Source organism: Rhinatrema bivittatum, chromosome 8 (assembly GCF_901001135.1).
Source record: "Rhinatrema bivittatum chromosome 8, aRhiBiv1.1, whole genome shotgun sequence".
Classification (NCBI taxonomy): Eukaryota; Metazoa; Chordata; class Amphibia; order Gymnophiona; family Rhinatrematidae; genus Rhinatrema; species Rhinatrema bivittatum.
Window position 1 is genome coordinate 65,170,473 of NC_042622.1, and position 13,269 is coordinate 65,183,741.

General features: G+C 42.3%; 1 protein-coding gene and 1 long non-coding RNA gene across 4 annotated transcripts in view; one reads left to right on the top strand and one right to left on the bottom strand.

The window, feature by feature from the left end:
* The window catches only part of LOC115097862, a 68,063-nt gene that overhangs the window by 44,085 nt on the left and 10,709 nt on the right, over positions 1 to 13,269 (top strand). Inside the window, exon 3 of the long non-coding RNA XR_003858350.1 lies at positions 6,496 to 6,621. This is a non-coding gene — a long non-coding RNA (uncharacterized LOC115097862). The remainder of the gene's footprint in view (positions 1 to 6,495; positions 6,622 to 13,269) is intronic.
* The window catches only part of ZNF341 (zinc finger protein 341), a 96,872-nt gene that overhangs the window by 31,140 nt on the left and 52,463 nt on the right, over positions 1 to 13,269 (bottom strand). For 2 of the 3 annotated variants that reach the window (XM_029613987.1, XM_029613988.1), the window contains exons 9-12: positions 8,594 to 8,784; positions 7,709 to 7,917; positions 6,949 to 7,045; positions 1,313 to 1,445 (exon numbers count right to left, since the gene is read on the bottom strand). In XM_029613987.1, coding sequence (XP_029469847.1) covers positions 1,313 to 1,445; positions 6,949 to 7,045; positions 7,709 to 7,917; positions 8,594 to 8,784 — 630 coding nt within the window. The remainder of the gene's footprint in view (positions 1 to 1,312; positions 1,446 to 6,948; positions 7,046 to 7,708; positions 7,918 to 8,593; positions 8,785 to 13,269) is intronic. The other variant, XM_029613989.1, reaches the window with a different exon arrangement.

Here is a 13,269-nt window from a genome sequence, read left to right on the forward strand (position 1 = left end):
AGGAGGTGCTAGGGGCACACAAGCAACCCTAGCACCTCCTAATGCGACTCCCTAATTTAAATATTGCATGGCACCCCCAAGGGGGGGGGCGCATTAAGAAAGCGGGTGTTGACTGTTCAGCGCCTGCTTTCTGCTATTTATTGCATCGGCCCCATGGGTTTTAAATTTTCCACTGCTCTGAATGCCTCTGACTTAGCTGACTATTTACCTGGATAGCCTGATAAATTGGAGGTTTTCTGGGGCAAGGATACGCAAGCCACAGACATATCAATCACTTATTTTAAATACATTACCCTTTAAAAAACAAAAAACAATAACAGACTTAAATTGGTTTCTTCCTGGGGCTGTACCTCTAAGGCTTCTGGACAGCCCTCCATATCTTAGAAGATCTTTGTCCTGGATTCGGGCTAACAATGCCTAGTTAGCAGCTGCTTGTATTCAAAGCCATAAAGAAAGGAAGATGACTATTTAAGGACTCTACAATATGGACATGCAAGTGAGCCAAGGCAGCTTCTGGAAATCCTCCAGAAACAAATCCTCAGGGTATTAACCTGCAAAAGATTTGAAATGAAGCCCCAATGTTTCTGTATAAATTAACTAAAGGTTTCTCACACTGAGGGATAAGTTTGTAACATCGCGCATAAGACAGCCAGCAAGTATGCAGACAAATTACATCAATTTGCTTTGAAAATTATCCCACCAAATCTATCCTGCACAGGCTACACTTGCTAAATTGCCTGCACAAGTTTCCCATGAACATTTCTTTGCACACTCTTAAAATCCAGAAGTGTGTGTATACGTGCAAACCCCTCCTGAATTCTGCTCCACGAATGCATCTGCTTAGGCTTGTAAACTTATGTGCATATATGACATGCACAAGTTAAATTTATTTGCATAGGAGCGGGCAATTTTACCAAAACCCATCTCTGTGGATAAATCACTCTTTTACCCACAGGAATGCTTTTAAAATTACCTTCCAACACAGCAAGCACCGCATTTTGGTCATTGTTAATTCCTGCATGGTGTTTATTCAGAGGGAGCCTAATTCCAATCCATGACAGCTGCAAACAGGTCTAGGTTTCAGGGTAACCAAAATATGTGAATTAAAATCAGGTCTCAGATCAAACATATGTAAATATCTCTCATGAATATTTACTGTGGATATCCTGAAAACCAGACCTGTAGACCCAAAGTTGTTCCCTCCAACTTTAAGCTGCAGCATAAGTAATACCCAAATTTAGATGGGATTGCATGGAGCTCTCATGTGCACTAGACCTTCTTCATGTTGCCCTTACTAGGGAAAAGCAGGTACCTGAGTGGATGTGTGCGTGCAGCTTGAGGTAGTGCTCTCTGCGGAAGAATTTCTTGCAGATCTGGCACTTAAACCTGCCCCCAGCCCCATGCGTGGGAAGGTGTCTCCGCAGGTACCTCTCACAAGGGAACACCTAGAAACAAGAAGCAAATGTTACCACAAACCCTGAGCACAGCACCTTCAAAAGCAGCTATTTACAAATGGCCTCTTCTGTAACTTCACTAACCCCTCTAGAACAGCAATACTTTTGGAGATGTTTATTCTGCCTCCTCCCCCACCCATTCACTGTCCTTCTTGCTTCTATTCCTCTATACGGAAATAGGGTTGCCAACTTTTCCACAGTCCATGACTGGCCATTTGAGGACAGGAGGTAGTGGTGTTTATTCCCTCCCTCTTTTGTATAAATTTGCATATTTTATATCATGTGACTTGGAACCCGTATATTAGGCGTATTATAACAATATGCTGGGGATAGGCTTGGCCCTCAGAAAGGCATGAATATACTAATATAGTAAACTTCCCATAAACTTTCCAAAATAGGACTAGTTGCCTGCACTCAAATAGTAACAATCTTATCCATGAAAAGGCAACAATGCAAATATTATACCAAGCCCTAAAACACCAATACACCTCCTATTAAGAAAAAAGAACAAGCCAAGCTGTAGATTCCTATACATAAGCTACATGCAAGCAAAATAGCTCCCCTCAGTCACACAGGCAAAACACAGATAGACCCTCACCAAATACAGATTAAAGAGACCATAAAGTTTACATAGAAACATACAAACAAAAATTGAACTGGAAACCCCAAAAAGCCAGACTCTGTATGCAGTGCAATAATGGAAAAACAGAAACATCACCATTTCTCATAAAACATCAAATAATAAAATCAAGAAATATAAAACATGAATCCCAATAGTAAACCAATTCTGATGAAAATATTTCAAAACAGCTGATGAATAGAACATCCAATAATTATAAACTTATTTAAATTAAAAAAATGTTTATAAAATTTCCCAAACACCAATAAAATATTTCAAATCAGCAGACCCATCAAATAACACCTATAAATAAAACTAATAAAGATTTTAAAACCTTCTGCTCTCCATACCTGGGAACTTTTGATTTCCAGTCATCCCACAATTGTCATGGATTTTTGGGGGATGGGAGGTAAAGAGGACACACATTTTCTCCTCTCATATACACACACACACACACACATTTCTCTCATACACACACAGTCCCTCTCTTTCACATGGCCACACTGACAACATATTTACTCATGCTCCCTGACTCTAACATCTGCCCTCACATGTTCTGTCACATACACTCTCCCTCTCATACATATGTTCTGACATGCTCTCACTAACACACACTCCCTCTTACATATTTTCACGGACACACCCACATGTTAGATAAATTATTGTTATAAATGCAGGGGCAGGAAGGGAGGTTAAGGAAAAAAGGGGCAGTCACTACACTTGTATACCACATGATTTGTACACGACATCAAATTGCTAAAGTGGTTTTGACTTTCCTTATTATTATTTTTTTTTTTACATTATAAACTTTTTTAACTGACTTCTGGCTCCTCTGGCTGCAGCAGCCAGTAAAAGGAGAGATGACAGAAAACACATGCCAGCATGTGGTGACTGAGCCAGAGGGAGGCGAACAGATTGAGACCAGACCTGCCTGTCATGGGAGAGAGGGCATGCAGACAGTAAATAAGTGTAGCAGCAGCAAAGCTACGGGGGGGGGGGGGGGGGCCAGGGGGGCGCCAACCGTGAGGGATAGGATGGGAGTCCCGAAACTGAGACAGCAGAGGGACTGTGTTGGGAGGGAGGCATGCAGGGCAGCAGCAAGGCACCTTTACCTGTAGGCTGGAATCAGAGAAAAAAGCTGCAGCAGCAGTCAGGGTATAAGCCGAGGTGGGAGGCTCAGGCACATGGCGTCACGGGCATGTGCGCTGAATTCAGCTCTAGGATGGACCCTGGCCCAGGCAGCCAGGCAAGCAAATCATTAGATAATTGCAGCAAGCAGGCCTTGTAGACCGCCTTGACCTGTCTAAGGAGGAGGGGCAGTCTCTAGGACAGAAACTCATGCTGAACCCGCTGAGTTGAGAGAGAAGATTCCGGGGAAACAAGCCAGGGAAGTTCAAACATGAACAAACACTGGTGGCAAGCAACTTGCTTCTCTCCTCTCTTCTACGGCTGTGCAAGCTGCCAAAGCAAAAGAGCAGGCAGCTGATTGGTGCTGATTAGCTACTGGCCAGAGTTAGACCAATCTTTTTTTTTGACCAGGTTTTCACATGTCCAGTTACCATTGTAACCGGATGCTGTATAACTGGCTGCAAAACCGAACTGTCCAGTAGAAAACCAGGCAGTTGGTCACCCTATACAGAAACCACCTCATGGGTTTTGTCTGCATGCCTGGGCCACTACTGATCATTATCTCACATGCTAAGAATGCCTACATAGTTTGGAGACCTCTCTTCTAATGCAGGATGGCCACAGTGCATGAGAATTGGAGGTTAGAAAACCTGGACTAGATGCATAGAATCAACCCCTGCTGGATAGGTTGTGCAGATAGGAGTTATTTGGTAAGAGTTTCAGTTATTTCAGAAGATAAATGCAATAAAATGAGAAATCACTACTTACCTGATAATTTCCTTTTCTTTAGGACAGTCAGATGAATCCAGAACAAGTGGGTTATGCACCTCTACCAGCAGATGGAGACGGAGCAAGCTGACGTCACAGTATATATACCTCTGCGATCTGCAGAGTTATTGCCATGGCTTCAAATGCTTGCTTAAAGATAGTCTTATTCTTTTTATCTTAAGCATCCTTCAAAGCCGTACCTCCTTACACAGGAATAGTGGTCTGCTTGGAGACTGCACACACAAGTGCATCTACCTTAGGAAAACGTACACGCTCTCTTACCACTGGATCCAGAGGGTACAGGCCTTCCAAAATCCGACCCCCTTTGAAATTAGCCTCCAGGGCGCCCCACTCAAGATCAATCAATTCTTGAATGGCCTCCATCACGGGGAAAAAACAAGAGGATTTACGCAAGGATTTCTCTTTGGCTCAAACACTGAATCCTTCCCAGGGGCTCCAAGCATTGTCAAGGTCTGAGAAATCAGAGCTGGCAGTTCATCTTTATGAAAGAACTGCAACATAGTTTTATAGATTCCAACCCGGGGGGATTTTCACTGTCCTCAAGAGAGGCAGGATCAGTGTCATCATCTGTGCCATCTGGATCCCTATCCAGAGATCCAATGCACCTCTGCCTGAGGAGCATTGGACAGGGCAGAGGACTTCGCCTGAAGAAAGGATTGCGACCCCTGGAAAAATTCTACCCATAAAAAGGTAGAAGAATCCAGACCAGGAGAAGCCTGAGGAAGACTTACTGAGCTACCTTCCCCTGCTGAGGAACCAGTTAGGAGAGAAACAAATACAGGCATCCCCCCCATGAGTCTTCTTTACCCAGACCCACATCCGGCTGGGAAGAACCAGGCTTAGTGAAATCAGAAGACGACAATTCCCCTGAGCCTCCAAACAGTGCTGGCACAAATCAGCAGGCACTCTAGGCTGAGATGCCCAAATATGACAGGCAGTGCAAAGAGAAAGATGCTTAGACTTCTTAGGTACAGGCACCATTATAGCTGACAACGTGCTGAGTGGTGTCCGGAGGCATGCATCTAGCTGGGTTTTTTAATATTATGCGCCCAACTAGGTGCACTAAAACTATGCATCCAACCGGTAAGTGCGCACACCTAGGCACTTACCTAGGCAGCCAAAATGGTAAGCACAAAAAAAAAAACAACCTAAAGCACACAATACCACTTAAGTGCAGGGAAATGGTGCTTAACGTGGCTGCACAGACTACAAGGCCCGACCATGCACCCAAAAATAGAGCGCACAACTGGATTCACAGCTAGACGCACATGCTGGACCAACAATCCTGTAGATGGCAACCTTAGTAAGCTCGCAAAAAGCTGTTGCAGTCTACCATGCAGCATGTGGCAAAAAGCCTCCGAGCGGGGGCCTAGCCTAAGGAGGCTGCCCATGTCCCTCAAACCTCCCACGGAGTGGGATGAACATATCTGACCCGGTCGTGCCAAGCACAGAGACTGGGGGAGGAAGAAACCCTTCCTTCTAAATCCCTGTAAGACTCTGCATATTTTTTTTTTTTTTAACTTACCGGAGCTCAGCCCCACCTGGCTGAGTACAGAGACGGTCTGCGGCTGCACTGGGAGAGGGCAAGTGTTGTCACCGCCACACTCAGCTTCCTGCTCCCGCTGCCTTTCAGCTGCACAAGCAGCTAAGTCCACACCGACTGATATCAGCTACCTGTCCAAGGCACTCATCTAAAGGACCAGGGAAATCACCTCATGAATTCTCAACTGTGGGAAGGACCAAATGGTATCACCGCAGGAGAGCGGGGTGAAATTATTTCCTGAATTCTCCTTTTCTTTAAAATGAAGCAATCCCCAGTGGGGAGATGCACGTCCATCATCTGCTGGAGACAGAGAATATTGGCAGGCTGATGTCACTGCAGGGGTATATGTTTTGTGATGTCAGCTTGCTCCGTCTCCATCTGCTGATAGAGGTGCATAATATACTTGTTCTGGATTTATCTGACCGATGCCAAGAAATTAAAAAGTTATTGTAGGCACTCCATTCCGGTAGAACATTGGCTTTATCCTGCTAGGTTACTGCTGTTCTTCTAAGATTCTGGTCATTGGGACAAAGAATCTGGTCCACTTCTTGTGCTTTGCAGTGGAGCACATTGGAAGGATTTATCACCACCCTCAATGACTGTGTGGTTCAAACAAGAGTAGGATATATTGGTTATGGAGTGTTTGTCCAGCTTAATTGGGCATTTGCATAACACTACATGGCCATTTGGTAGCCATTAGTGGAAAAACCAAATGACATGCTGCAATGTTAAGTCCTCTTTTTTCTGATCACCCATTTCAGAGCAGGTATCTTCATAAATAGAATTATCTTGGTACAGTTTTATGGACCCACTAAGTAGTGTCCAATTCTATACTACAGATAGTTAATGGTAGGTAATCAGTGAATATATGTGCAACAATATCTGTTCATATATTTCTGGCTTCATACTGAGCATCTGTTTGATTGTACTGTATAATAACTTTTTTTTAATCAAACATGAAGCTTGCAAGAAAACCAAGAGAAACATCAGCTCTCAAAAGAAAAGAAAACCAGATTCTTCCCATTCCTCGATCCCATGTGGTTGAAGTCTTCTTTCTGCTGGACAAAAACGGAATGAGTCCAACAAAGGTAGTCAGCACACTCACTTATGTTTTCATAGAGCTTTTTAATCTTAGCTTCTTCACTTCTTTTGCTCCTGTTAGTCCTCCTTCCGTTATTTTCTTTTGTTTCCTGCTCCTACCCCATGTTTCTTGGTCACGCTCAGAGTTCTCCCATGTCTTAATGTATTTTATTGCTTTGTTCATGATTGACATCTACCATGCCAGTCATCCACTGGTGGAGAAGCAGATGGTTCCTGGCTTCCAAGGAACAGAACAGCAGCTTGGCAACAAGCAAAGAGAAAGCAGGCCAACTAACAAAAGAAAGGGACCCTGCACTGCCAGGGAATTCCCTCACCTTTTGGCACTGGGGACAGGAGAAACTGTGCGTCACTGTCTGCAGATGGTGCTCCAGGGCCTCAGGGGTTGAATACTTATTGACACACTTAAGACACCTGAACAGAGAGAGAAACGATACATGAGAGGCCATTTGAATTTTTTTTTTGCTAACAAATTTAGTTCTGGTGAAAGGTATCTGACTGTCAATAGTGGACACTGAAGTCGTCCAGACATCAAAGGAACAGGAACAATACAGGCTGTAGTGGAGTGAGTGAGTGAGTGAGTGTGTGTGTAAGTGACAGACACAGACCCAGATACACACACACACACACACACTACAAGCTTCATGCGTACATACACATAGTGCTCCACCACAGAACAGATACAGCACAGGCAGCAGCAGTGCAAGTTTCTGCAGATTGCATTGCAAATGTGTCTTAACCTGGTTTTGCACTTCAGAAATGAGTACAGTCTTTGTGCATATTCAATTGGTGGTCTCTCTGCTGAGACTGCCAACTAATGCATAAATTGGTGCCACTTGTGATAGTGGGTTTTAGTGACAAACCTGTCCATTCAGAACTGGACTGAATCTCCATTGCCAACCTTTTTCTGGTGTCATGCTAAGGCAAGAGAATGTGTATGTACTAATCCTGTTACTGGGTGTGCTGCAAAACTTGTGTGTGTTACACTACTCGTACACTGTGGCCTCTTCCTCAGGGCTGTGGGGAGACAATAGGTTGTGGGGTAAGTACCAGTAACCCTACTGCACGTTACATTACTTGTACACTGTGGCCTCTTTCTTGGGACCGTGGGGAGGCAGCAGATTGTGGGAGTACTGATGCATGCTCAGTTCATACAGTGAGGAGAAGTCTTTGCTACACATGTGGCAGCGATAGGTCATCTCCTCTTGGTGACTCTTGATATGCTCCAGGAAAGTCTCCAGCTTCTGGAAGGTGCGCGTGCAGCCTTTCACCACACACTTGTAAACCTGCGCTCAGGAAAAAAAAAAAAGAAGTAGGAAACCACACAGTCAAATGTTTTACATTATGGAGAAGTTGAGAATTCAGCTTGAAAGGCTTTGTGAAGTTAATAATTCTGGTATTATTGTACTGCGAGAACACCCTCTCACGCATAAGGAAAACAAAAGCTTTGAATATGGGATAACTTGAAACTGATGCAGTTACCAAATGTCAGTTTCAGGAAGTCTCAATCTAATACTTTTTTTTATTATCTCACAATAACATTAAACACGTAGGGCTAGCATTATGGCTTTTGGTTTATACTCTGAGCAGTCAGGATTTCCACTTGCTGGTGAGGCTTGGAGCCTTTGGGCAGGAGGAGAGCAGTGGGTTTCTTTCATGGTGACACCTACTGACCAGGCAAAGAGGGCCACTCAGTGCCAGAAACCTTTGGCTGAAAGCGTAACGCTCAAAGTTGTTTAGACAGAGAACTCCAGTATGCGTGCATCAGAGCCACATGGGGGGAAAAAAAAAAAGACCCTGGGAAGGGGTCATGCCCTAAGTACAGTGACCTTGGAAATAAGAGAAAGTAAGAAGATCCAAGGTGGTCCAGCTGCTCAGAGCACTGACACCACACAGGTTGCCATGGAGATTTTGCTCCTTACAGTGGGTGTCCCTTGTCCTACGCCTGTGTCTGCTCACTACCTGCTCGTTCTTGTGTTGAATCATGTGGGATTTGAGCTGGAAGTACGAGCTGAATTTGCTGGAGCAAAACTGGCACTGGTACGAGCTGTCAATCAGAACCACCTGCTTTGCTTCTAGTTTATCGCTGCTGCTGTCTTCATCCTGCTCCAGGTTCTGGGGCTGGGTCCCCTCACTGTGATCCTGCCTTAGACCTGGAAGACAAAGAGAGAGATGTATAAACACACAGCAAGAGATTTTATTTTCAAGGTTTTAATGTTATTTAGTGTCTGTATTTTATTTTTTTAGATATTATGAATATTCCTTATGTACGTCTCCCAGGAATAATCTGATAGGCGATTTACAAATCTAATAAATAAATACAGACACACGAATGGTGAGTGAGACAGACAAGAAACAAATCATGTGTTTGATGTGTAGCTAAATTATCTCAGACTCTGAACTCAAAATCTACCCATCGAGCAGCCTGGCTAGTTCTTGGGATGGGAGACATCTGAGGAGCTGAGGAGCCATCAATATCACTGCTAGAGGCAGTGATATTGATGGCTTAGAGCAGCACTCATTCTTCTAAACCACTACCAATGCCTGTATAAATAGCTTAGAAAGCTCCTATGAATTATCCTGGTTAAAGTCTTTTTTTTTTTTGGGGTGGTTGAATCAACCTGGTTTGGTCAGGATCCAAACAGTTTTGAGTCCCTGGTGGGTTCAAGATGGTAGGCTGCTAATCCCCCATATTGACAAAAAATAAAGAATCCCGTATAGGAAGAGAAGCGGGGACGCTCAGAGAGACCTCATAGTTGATGTCAACAATTTAAGCTGACGTAGATTTGAACTGGCGTAAAGCTTATAATGGCTCAAGCTTTTCTTTTATAAAGCTTATAATCATCGGTCTCTATGAGCATATGATGCTACTGCAATAGGTAGCTATCTCACGGCACAATCAGTCTCTATTTGTACTCTGATATAAAGTCTCTTGATATACTTAACTTGCGATTTTCGTGTCCGTAGACAAACCAGTGATGTTAGAACAAGTGTAATCCGACGCTGTTCCGACACGGCGTGTTTCGGAGGAAAACCTCCTTCCTCAGGGGCTCGGATGTCACTAATGCCGGTTTTTCACATTGTTTGTGCAAGGAAAGTTATGTGGCTGTATTATAGTGTCTCAAATGGCTTTCCAATGATGCTGAACTAGCATTCGTGGAGCCGTGCAAGACGTCTGTCTTGCACAAACAATGTGAAAAACCGGCATTAGTGACATCCGAGCCCCTGAGGAAGGAGGTTTTCCTCCGAAACACGCCGTGTCGGAACAGCGTCGGATTACACTTGTTCTAACATCACTGGTTTGTCTACGGACACGAAAATCGCAAGTTAAGTATATCAAGAGACTTTATATCAGAGTACAAATAGAGACTGATTGTGCCGTGAGATAGCTACCTATTGCAGTAGCATCATATGCTCATAGAGACCGATGATTATAAGCTTTATAAAAGAAAAGCTTGAGCCATTATAAGCTTTACGCCAGTTCAAATCTACGTCAGCTTAAATTGTTGACATCAACTATGAGGTCTCTCTGAGCGTCCCCGCTTCTCTTCCTATACGGGATTCTTTATTTTTTGTTGAAATCATTTATATCCTGACCAGTGGATTCTCTTATTTGTTGTATAATCCCCCATATTGTACAGGTTCTTAATCTCAGCCAAAAGACCAAGAAGAGACTACTCTCCACTCATGGCTAAGATCTTACATTTGATCTTAACCAGAAACAAAGAAGCAAGAGAAACTATTGCTCCAGCATGAAGTATATTGGATATCTTAACCCAAGACTCTGTACACAAATGGTTTAAATAATACATTTTATCCATACTATTTTCTACAGAGATGTTAACTATTTTTTTCTTCCACAAGAAATCTCTTTGCCCCTCTGATAACAGTGTAGCATAAATTCTTCTTCCATACAAATTATTACAAACAACTGCTTCTTTCTCCAGGATCTCTTGTTACAGAGTTAACTGGTCTAAATCTTAAATTTAGACCAAGAAAAGAGCTGACACCATATGATTTCAAAGCAGGTAGCAGATAGTATCAAATAAATACTTTGGGATTTTATTTTGAGTGTGACCATTTCTTTTCTTTTTTTTTAACTTTCTTTTTATTAGATATATATAAATGTTAACAAAGCATCCACTTTGCAGGAGTAACTTGGTACATTACAATATTAGGAAAAAGAAAAGGAAAAGAAAAAAGAAAACACAGTTTTAACTGCACCCATTAGACCCCAAGCATAGGGAAGGTCAGCTCAATCAGGGAGAATCTGCAGGAAAAACAAATAAGTAGAAATGGCCTAGTTTAAAAAAAAAGCCCACCACTATACTATATGGATGATTCAGATCTCACTGATGCAGATAACATCTTTTTGGAATCTAGAAAAGCTTTAAGTTGTTCTGGTATAAAGAAAACAAAATTATCATTATTAAACTTAACAATACATTTACATGGGTATCTGAGAAAGAAGGATGCTTTATAGCTCGGGTATCCTGGCGTAAAGTCACTGCTATTATTAGCAACAGTAACTTGGGATGGACTTAGTTTTTGGGAACTTGCTAGGTTCTTATAGCCTGGATTGGCCACTGTTGGAGACAGGATGCTGGGCTTGATGGACCCTTGGTCTGACTCAGTATGGCATGTTCTTATGATCCCTCTTCTTCTTTCTTGTGTGGACTTTGCCAAGTCCGGAAATATCCATACTTTCTGGACCATGAATAAAGCATTAGATTTCTTAAAATAACTTTTCATAACTGCACTTAAGTCATTTTTGGAGAAAAAAAGATATTAAAAGTGTGTCTCTTTCCAATATTTCATAATTAGACAACTCTAAAATGTCAGTGAGGTTAGCCTTATCTACAGCAGGTGTTAAAGCTTGAGTAAGTAAATGGGATGGTAGAAAATATACTTTATCCAGGGTGGTGGGGGAAGCTGAATGTGAAGTAAATTCCAAAACTTCGAAGAAGAATCTTTTCAGTGTCAAACGCAGAAACTCTCCCATGACCCTTGGAAAATGTAGTAGATGTAGATTTAAATGTCTCAACCTATTTTCATCTTCCTGTTTAAAGAACCGCAGTCCTGGATTATAGAAGCTTTAACTCCTTTTACAATACAAATCTCTTCTTCAAGTTCTTTAAATTTTGTAAAAGTTTCCTGCTGTTGAGAAATGTTATTTTTATAAAGATAGGGAAGAAAGGCCATTGCAGAAAGACTAAATGAATTCTTTGCTTCCGTGTTTACTAGTGAGGATGTTGGGGAGATACCAGTTTCGGAGATGGTTTTCAGGGGTAATGAGTTAGGCGAACTGAACAAAATCACTGTGAACCTGGAAGATATGGTAGGCCAGATTGACAAACTAAAGAGTAGCAAATCACCTGGACCGGATGGTATGCATCCTATGGTACTGAAGGAACTAAAAAATGAAATTTCTGATCTATTACTTAAAATTTGTAACCTATCATTAAAATTATCCATTGTACCTGAAGACTGGAGGGTGGCCAATGTAACTCCAATATTTAAAAAGGGTTCCAGGGGAGATCCGGGTAACTACAGTCCAGTGAGCCTGACTTCAGTGCCGGGAAAAATAGTGGAAACTATTCTCAAGATCAAAATCGTAGAGCATATTGAAAGACATGGTTTAATAGAACACAGTCAACATGGATTTACCCAAGGGAAGTCTTGCCTAACAAATCTGCTTCATTTTTTTGAAGGGGTTAATAAACATGTGGATAAAGGTGAACCGGTAGATGTAGTGTATTTGGATTTTCAGAAGGCGTTTGACAAAGTCCCTCATGAGAGGCTTCTAAGAAAACTAAAAAGTCATGGGATAGGAAGCGATGTCCTTTCATGGTTTAAAAGACAGGAAACAGAGAGTAGGATTAAATGGTCAATTTTCTAAGTGGAAAAGGGTAAACAGTGGAGTGCCTCAGGGATCTGTACTTGGACCAGTGCTTTTCAATATATATATATATATAAATGATCTGGAAAGGAATACCAGAGTGAGGTTATCAAATTTGCAGTTGATTCAAAATTATTCAGAGTAGTTAAATCACAAGCGGATTGTGATACATTACAAGAGGACCTTGCAAGACTGGAAAATTGGGCATCCACAAGTGCAAGGTGTTGCATATAAGGAAAAATAATCCTTGCTGTAGTTACATGATGTTAGGTTCCATATTAGGAGCTACCACCCAGAAAAAAGATCTAGGCTTCATAGTGGATAATACTTTAAAATTGTCGGCTCAGTGTGCTGCAGCAATCAAAAAAGCAAGCAGAATGTTAGGAATTATTAGGAAGGGAATGGTTAATAAAACGGAAAATGTCATAATGCCTCTATATCGCTCCATGGTGAGACCGCACCTTGAATACTGTGTACAATTCTGGTTGCCGCATCTCAAAAGAGATATAGTTGCGATGGAGAAGGTACAGAGAAGGGCAACCAAAATGATAATGGGGATGGAACAGCTCCCCTAAGAGGAAAGGCTGAAGAGGTTAGGGCTCTTCAGCTTGGAGAAGAGATGGCTGAGGGGGGATCTTTAAGATCATGAGAGGTCTTGAACGAGTAGATGCGACTCTGTTATTTACACTTTCGAATAATAGGACTAGGGGGCATTCCATGAAGTTAGCAAGTAGCACAT